This window comes from Cynara cardunculus, assembly GCF_001531365.2.
Source record: "Cynara cardunculus var. scolymus isolate 2C chromosome LG 16, CcrdV1, whole genome shotgun sequence".
In the NCBI taxonomy this organism is placed as follows: Eukaryota; Viridiplantae; Streptophyta; class Magnoliopsida; order Asterales; family Asteraceae; genus Cynara; species Cynara cardunculus.
The window spans coordinates 17,710,101-17,719,219 of record NC_037543.1 but is presented as its reverse complement, the minus strand read 5'-3'; the positions used below and the strand labels follow the sequence as shown (position 1 = coordinate 17,719,219).

The following is a 9,119-nucleotide window of genomic DNA, read 5'->3' as shown; positions in this document are numbered from 1 at the left end:
ACATGCTAGAGGTCTTCACGGAAACAACCACTCAACTGTTTGGGAGTAGAGGTCAAGTCCGTGTACATCTCGACCCCCAAGACCCCACCTTTGGACGGGACATACGGTGCTTGTTTGGTTTGGTTTCTCTTGTAAGAAGACCATCGGTTGTAAATGGGTATTCAAGATTAAACACCATGCACGTGGGACAATTGAAAGATATAAAGCTCGGCTGGTTGTCAAGGGATACACACAAAAGGAAGGCATATAGACAATACCGAGAATAAGAAGCTTGGTAGTAAAAAAGGGTTGCAACATCATTGATATTGTTTCAAATTTAGGAGTGAAAACCAGAAGGGTGGTGCTAGATTGGTTTGAGCTTGGCTCCAAAGGTCAAAAGTACTAGGAGGTCCCAGGTTCAAATCCAAGGAGGAATAAAGATCCCCTTGTGGCCATGGAGATTCAAATGCGGTGACTCCGGGCTTTGCAAAGCAAGTGGTCGCCCTGGGATTAGTCGGCTCGCATAGCGGGTTGGATATCCAGGTTAATAAAAAAAAACAAAAAAATTTAGGAGTGAACTCTTCTTCCCTTTCCATCTTGAAGGGGATGTTGTAACTTAGCCCTCACACCTCCCACTTGTAACCAACTTTCCATCGTTAATTGCAGCCACCCAACTACCAACAAACACACATCAGTCCCAATCTTCCATTTCGATAGTGTGCGTTTGGTACGAGGGATAGGGTGGGACAAGACAACAAAATCATGTTGTTTCATGTTTGACGAAACATTAGACTGGAACAGAACAGGACTGAGTCGGACAAAAATGCAATTCTTTTGCCCCACCCACAAATGTCGGAAACGAGATATGATGGGTAAAGTATTAAACTACCTACAGATCATGGTTCAAAATCGGCCTATCTATTGCTTGTTTTTCTTAAACTCACACGCTCACTATCTAAATGGATCGACCCAAAAGAATCATGAATCGACCCAAGTATTGATCTGTCTAATGGGTTTGATCTATTGGATAGTTGGATCAAATCTTTTGAATTATTGGATCATACAAATGGATCAGATAAGATTACTTACCCGATCAAGATCAAGATCAAGACTCAACCCATGGACAAGCCTACATAAGGCATCCCACGTGCTAAGGGAGCATGGTTAATTAAGGCATAAAACAGTAACCCTGTGGCATAATAGAAACCGCCACCAGAACCTAAGCCTGTGAGCTGTAGTAGAGTCAAACAAAAACCACGATGGTTTCAGCTATAAGCCATGACCAAAACGTTTTCTTTTTAATTTTGATAACTATTTGTGCACCATTTGCATATCCATCTACAATTGCAGTTAGGGTCAATTAGGGGTGCAAGTCCAAATCACCAAACAACAGATATGTACTTCGTTCTCGTTCAATATATATATATTCATACCAACCCTTTTCACATAATCTGTGATATTTCAAGTGCTGCACCCATTTGTGCAGCTTTGTTTATAATCCATTAAACTTATATTAGGAACAATTTTATTTATGGAAATCTTTAACAGAAATCATATTTTCCACGGATGGAAGGACATGTTCTTCTAAATGAAGAGGCGTCCAAACACGACTCTCGAGGAAGAAAAATGTTCACTTGTCTAGTTTGCTCTAGTAAATAGCCTAGAGGATATGATAGCATTGGAGCATGTGCAAGATCTTTTTTGGAATAACCGTGGGTGTCTGGCCAGCTTGCACGCACCTCGACTAATCCCATGGGTCCTGAAGATAACAGCTAGAACACTCCCCAATGTCCCTGAGAAGCCTAGCCTTTATTTGTCAGTTGAGATGGCCCTCGAGAACACAAACACAACCATGGGACCTATACATATGACTATAAACCGAAATTTGATGTTTTAACAACATGGTCAATGAATTTGAGGTTTAGCAGACCAACTAGTCTCCTAGCACGTTACTACTTCTAAAAGCTCGATCTGTTCTCCTAAAATGGAGAAACATCTGAAATATGATATTCGAAAGTGATCAAAAATGTAAGCAATTGGATCATATCATATTCTAAACCCCATCTAAAGACACTTGAACCTTATCAAAAAATTGAACTTCTCCATGAATGAATCAAAGACTGAGATTAGGCAGTACAACAAGATAAAAGATCCCAAAGATGTACCAAAAGCCCCCTCCCCTGCCCCTCTCGTGATCCCGAATAAAACGGGCAAATTGATTCATAAATCCCTGACAATAATAACCTCTGTTTCTGCCATTGATTCAAAAGAACTGACTCACTACTGCACTAACCATTATATCCATCCTTAAATGCTATTTTTTTGCCAGAAAGGACAGAAACTTGCATTGAATTGAGACAATTTCTCATCATATCTTAACAATTTAACAAAATGAGGCATCACAAACTACAAAAAACCTATCAGAAGTAAAGCGTTTCCATGGAAAACTGACATGAATTTGCAAACCATCTATCATCCTAAACGAAAATATCAAACAAACCCACGTATGAAATGTGATCAAATTCGAGGAAACTAACTTATAAAATAAAAAAGTTCAATTTTGAAGTAAACCCACAAGAACCCATATAGATTAGAGCAGAAAGAAACGCAATAAAAACAAAAAAATTCAACTTAAAATGTAAAAAAAGAAGAAATCAAACCTCCAAGAAACGAGTTTCTTGCTCAAGTCTCTTCAATTCAGCCGAAATCCGATGCTTCCCTCTTGTATCTGATGCCACCGATCTTAACTGCTCTGATTTCTCCGTTTGCATCTCTCTTTTTCTATCTTTTTCACAAATCAAAACCAACTTATAAACACTAAAATTGAAAACCCTAAAGAATCATGACAAATGGGATAACCTGCATACGAATGACAGCAAAATTCACTCTCTCAAAAGAGTTTTATGTAATCATGGATGCAAAAGAATTGGGGAAAAAGACACCTTTTTCGTGGGTGCTTTTGGTGTGGTGAATTTGGGTAAAGCATCAATGGAAAAAACAAAATTAAGGGGAAGCAAAAGAAAGAGGTTTTCTGGGTTCTTTCCTTTTGTCTTTGATTTCTTGATTTCTTTCAATCAAAAGGGACCCAGAAACCTTTTGTCTTCTTCTGCTTTTCCCCCCTTTACTTTCTCTAAATTTGTCTTGTAAGTTGTTCGTGGCGATGATTGAAGAATGAAGGGTCTACTCTCACAAAAGGAAGCGTGGGTTATGAACATGCCCTACTTCTTCTTCTCTTCCTATCCTAATAATTCCTAAATCCTTGCTAATTGGTACCCAAAATGGCAACAAAACCAACTTTTCTTTATTATCTTAAAACTCATTCTTTTATCAATTTATTCTCAATACATTTCTAAGCTTATCTTCTATCAAGATTCAAGAAAAAGAATCGTTCAAAAAAAACCAGAATTTTAATAAATGTTAAAACAGTATTTTCGATAAAATCTCTTAATTAGAAATACCAGAGCCCTTCAGAAAGTACGGTTGTCTTAAGAGATGAGTAAATGTTTGTTGCTGATCTCGGGTTCGAATCTAAACCCTTTCATATGTCTTGCTGTCAGGTAAGTCTTAGTTAACTCACTCGCACTGGATTCCTAAGTTGGGTGTCGTGTGAGACCAATTAGGATTGTTGGTAATTCACCTTTTTGTTTAAAAATAGTAAAACTAAATATTTTGTGTGAAAATTGGTTTTAGAATAATTCTCTAATTATTTTTCAAAATAGAGAAACAAATAAAAAAAAAACATAAAACATTTTATATTTGAAAAGGAAAATATGTGGTAATTGTATTTTTTTTCCTTTATTTTTAGGAGAGAAAATTTATATTATTCTTTAAAATTTATTTTATATATTAATAAAATCTCCAACATATCTTTAAACTATTCTCCAAATGGGGAGAAGGAGAAGATAATAAATTTTTCTCCATATTTGAAGAATTAATGAAAAATCTCTGATATTTAGAAAATTAATTAAAATAATTATTTATAGATGTCGGTTTTATCTTTTAGTCATTTTTTTTAAATCATCAAAGTGTCATTAGGTTTATAATTTGTGGGAGATGTCAAAGTGTAAAACAAAAAAAAAGGTTTTGAACCAGGTCCATAAGTGTAGGGACCAAATCTATACTGTTTAAAATCTTTCTTTGTTTTACACTTTGATCCCTTTGCAAATTACGAACATGTTATCTGCTAACTTGGTAATATATTTTATTAAAGAGAAATAACTAAGAGGTGAAAGTACAAGACGAAATTATTATTTTAATTAATTTTTCCAAAATTAAATTTAAAAAGGAACATATATTAATTATTTTTTACAAACAAAGAAAATATAAATTATTAGTTTATTATAATAACATTATTAGGGTATTAAAAACATTTAATATTTTAATAATATAATTAATTTTATAATTATTAAGATTAGAGAAAATATTAATGTGAACTTTTTATAGAATTTGAAATTTTCATTTCTATAGAGGCAGACCTATCCATGTCCGAGTGGGGTCCTGTTCAACTGAATTTCACAGGTAAATTTTTTTTTTGTATGTAAAATTCGTTAAAATTTGAGTGGGGCTTCTAGAAATTAGAAAATACAAAAAACAACATAAAAAGTTCTTCAAAATCAGCCAAAAAACCAAAAAAGTCTATAGAAATAAACCAAAAAATCTTTTAGAATCTCTCTAAATGACGGAATTCGGTTGAAAGCACATCGGCAGGGGCGGACCGCCTAAGGGCCTATAGGGGCCCTGGCCCCTGTGATTTTTTCCCCAGTTAACCCTCAATAGTGTAATCCATTAGGTTGCAGAACACAAAAAATTCAACCGGCCTCCCCCTTCCAATCCCGAGAGGCGAGAACGACGGAGCTTTGCAGCCTGTGTGAGGACGAGCCGATGAGGAGTCGAGGAGGGTGACCAGACCACGACACTGACCAGCGTAGATGGCAGACGGAGGCGAGACGCGAGACGGGGAGAGCGCAACGACCAGCGTAGACGCAGGCGGAGGCGGAGGCGGCACTCGGCGGTCGACGGCCAGCCGGCCACGGTAACTCCCGCCTCCCGGTAAGTCCGTCCTTCTCTGTTATCTCACTTCTGCTGTTCTGAGTTCCTTACTTTGCTGTGTACTCTGGCCTCTAAATGCACTTTCTGTTTTGAAATCAAAACCCAAAAGTGGTGATTTACTGATTTAGGTGATTATTAGGTCTAAATTTAATGAAATTGGTTATATCTTATATGGTGATTTACTGATTATATGGTGATTTAATGGTTATGTGGCTGAAATTGGTTATTTAGAGATGCCTTTGGTTGGTATTTGCAATCATATAGATGTGACATCGGACAACTTTACGGGTCTTTGATCCACTTTAAAAGTGCACTCGCTCAGGTAAAATTTTTGGTCCACCACTAATTTCTATTTGGGAGAAACTTATGAAAAAACCGTTGAAAATATCTAACATTTTATAAAAAGTTTGTTGAGTGTTAAATATGTTTATATATTTTAATAATATAGTTGATATTTAATATTTAAAATAGATAAATTATTGGAGTTGTATGTAATATTTTATGAATATTATTTTTTTCCTTTGTTTTTACATATTTAAAATATGAGCGAAAAATGGACGAGGATGTAAATAGTTAAACTTGGTTGCCGCACGTCTCATAAGAAAGTACCGCTGCTTCAGAAGTAGCATGACTCGCTCCCATATTACTGATTTGGTTCGATATATTGGTTGACAACGAGTCAATCTTGTTTGTTAAAAGTGTAAGAGCATCAACATCTGACTTTTTTTCTTTCTTCAGAACTGACCTGTCTGTTTGAAACAAGAACTTGTTGGATGCCATATCTTCTATAAGAGCTTTTGCTGCAGCGGGGATGAAAGCAAACAGAAAGTTAAGTGTTTTTTTTCGGACAAGGTTCACTGGCGAGAAAGGTGGGCTTCATGTACGTGAAAGAGGGCAAATCCTGAGAGGTTTTTTTTTTCCGCAACCCTGAAATCTATCCTTCGCGCCCACGAAGCGTTACATAATCTCCGATCTTCAGATTTTCAATATTTTTGCTCCAACTCTTAATCATCATGGATACAAATCTCGTCTTTCTTCACATCTTTCTTGGCGTCACTCTTCAATCCATCTAATTCATCCACCATGTCGCCTTCAACCCCTCATATAATCTGCACAAAAAACATACCAAAAACGTATAAAAAAAACTACTCCAAAAAGCCATTCCAACTATGGTTAAAGAAAGAAAAAAAAAGAACAATAAAAGTGCACGAAAGGACTACACTAAGGACTAAAAAAATATATAAACATGTCAGCCAAGCGTTTCCAACTTGTTTTCATCACACATATCCACCCATTAATTTATAACGGTCCAGTTCGGGCCCGCCAATCCTTTGGAAATGTGTTATCCAACTAGCGTACCAAATGGGTTGTGTCTAACAAGGTGTTATCTCGATGAACAGTCGGTCAGAAAAGCGTAAAACAAATCTTAGATTGATTGATGAAAAGGATATGTGGTTGTAAAGGCAATCGATGTTGATTGGAGAGATTGATACAAATATGAAGGTGATGTCGATGAGGATGGTAGACCATCGGAAGGTGTCATCCTCTAGACCATCAACATTTGAACTAAAAAATGATCGAATTAGGTCACCAGAAATGAGACTATAACACGTTTTATTTTTAACAAAGTCCTCAAATTAAAATTTATTTACAGTGAAAATTTACAAATGTAGTATACAATACTGAAAAAGCATTTTAATATCGGAAAGAAGAAAAGCCTGGCAAACTTTCCTATTTCAATTGTTTGAAATTGGTTACCTACATCTTGTTAATCCAAAAAGTTACCTATAACCAACTACAAAAGGTTTTACAGAAAACCTAAATCAGTTTATCGTTGCCAAACCTGCGAACCAGTTGCACCTGATGGCATCGGTTCCCCTCGTCTTTCCATTGTTGTCCGCTCTCATCACTGTCATTGGCCCCTGTCATCGTTTTTCCTCTTGATCGTTTTTTTGTCTTTTGATTCATCATCTTTTTGATATGTCTATACGTGCTCCGTTAAATTCTTATAAAAGATGAAGAATCAAAATAAGAAACAGATGAAAAAGAGGGAAGTCGATGGTAGAAGCTAATGACGGCGATGGACAACATGGAGAATGGACGATGACGAAGCAGCAACTGACAAAGGGTGCTGAGGGGAAGCGATGTTGTTTGGTGCAAGGAGTTTAAATCGTGTAGAGTTTAGGAATGGTAAAACTTGTTTATGTTTTTTTTTACTTTATTCGTAGCCGATTATAGGTAGATTTTTTTGGGTTAAAAATGATGTAATTAACCAATTTTCTAAAAATTCATTTAAAATGAGAAAATCAATAGTTTATTCATTGAGGAATTTTTTTTCAAATATTAATCATTCAAAATAATAAAGTTTATTGTATTTTTCTGAACTTTTTCCTTTAATTAGTAGAAAAAGGTCAAAACTTGTATCAAGAGCGAGATGAGATGCACTGATTAATCCCTGTATCAAAAGCGATTCATAGATGAGTTTGAGATTGAAGGCGATCAAGGGTTCAGATCTCTTCTTACACTTATAATCTTAATTCTTCTTCTCACATGATCATTCGCCTATACACAAAAAAAAGTTATATTATTATTATTATTATTAAAATATGTAAGTTAAATAATCTTTATATTAAAAAACCAAATATTATAATCTTCTTTAAAAAAATTATTGTCTTTTAACAAAATACAATAATACATGATTAAATGTAATATAAAAAGTGTTTATAATTATCATAATTGTTATATTTTTATAAAAACTCTATAAAATCTAATTCAAATAAAGAAAATATCAAGGGCCCGCCTCTTTTTTCGTTATAGTCGTAAAGTTATTTTCCTCCAATATTTTTTTCTTTTTCATCGGTACTTTTTAATTTAATTTAACCTTTTTGCAATCTGAGTCAAAAATGGGATTGATGCGTGCGTCGCTTGAACACGATTATATAGCATTGTCGAAACACCTTCAGTTTTTTCACTTTTCTTGTCTGCAGGTGATTCAACAGCTTCATTTTCTAAATTGATAATCTCTAGTAACATTGTTGACCGTGGTATAGATCTCATTAGAGTGTAGCGACATTTCATGGTCGGAACTCTTAAGTTGTATGAAGCGAAAAGGTAAATTCACAAATGAAAATTAGTCTAGTTTTAAACATGATTCAAGATCACCGAAGGTCAAGAAAACAAACTTTGAATACCACTGGTCGATTTACATTCTCATAAAACTTCGATTTCTCAAATGTAACACTAAACATATCTATCAAATCAATAAGTGAATATAAAAATGTAGATTTACGACCCCCTTTGAGGGTAACAATGTAATATTTGAATAAACAATACACAAATATTCTTTTAGCATTATGGGTTATGCTCGTGAATTATGGAAATGAGAATTGAGGTAATAATACGTCATGAAATTATAGAATAGACAAAATCAAGAACTGACTGAAATTGAAGGAGCAGTTGAATGAAAGACTTAACATGTAATAATGTGTAATGTTTAATGTGTACCGTGTACCGTGCTGATGAAGCTTTGATGCTTTTCCGCATGCTTAGCGACCTTTAGAGCTTGTTTCTGCTCGTGTCACTTGCTGCAAAAGAGACAACATAACGATAATATGAAGTCAACACAGCGGACAAGAACTTGACTATAAACAAAAGTGCATACCTTGGAGCTATCTTTTAGTGAGAAAAATATCTTAAGGAGAGTATGAGAGGTAGGTTGTTTTATTACAAAGAAGTGAAAAAACCAATAATATATCCTATAAAAACCGCTTGTGCTTAAATAAGGCAAATGAATGATTAATCTATATTATATTTTTTGACAAAAATTCTTAAAAATTATTTTTTTATGCATGAAGTACTGTATATTGATTCATATTACTTAAAATTCAAGATTACAAGTAAATTATACACAAGTACAACTTATTAAAGCTCCATATTTGAATTCGTGTAACTAACTGTAAATAAACATAATCAAATAAAAGATAAACATCTTATTTTAAAATATAAAAAATTTAAAATTTAATTAGGATAATTATTGACTTCTAACAAAATAATTAGTTATTATCTTTATAAAAAAAATTATATTATTAAAC

The 9,119-nt window shown here is 34.4% G+C and overlaps 1 protein-coding gene across 1 annotated transcript in view; it reads right to left on the bottom strand.

Annotated features, from left to right (window-relative positions):
- Positions 1–3,147, bottom strand: part of LOC112529533 (guanine nucleotide-binding protein subunit gamma 2) — a 4,590-nt gene extending 1,443 nt beyond the window's left edge. Inside the window, exon 1 of the mRNA XM_025140856.1 lies at positions 2,640–3,147. Within this exon, the coding sequence (XP_024996624.1) occupies positions 2,640–2,750 (111 nt within the window). The 5' untranslated portion in view covers positions 2,751–3,147. The remainder of the gene's footprint in view (positions 1–2,639) is intronic.
- Positions 3,148–9,119: the final 5,972 nt, after the last annotated feature.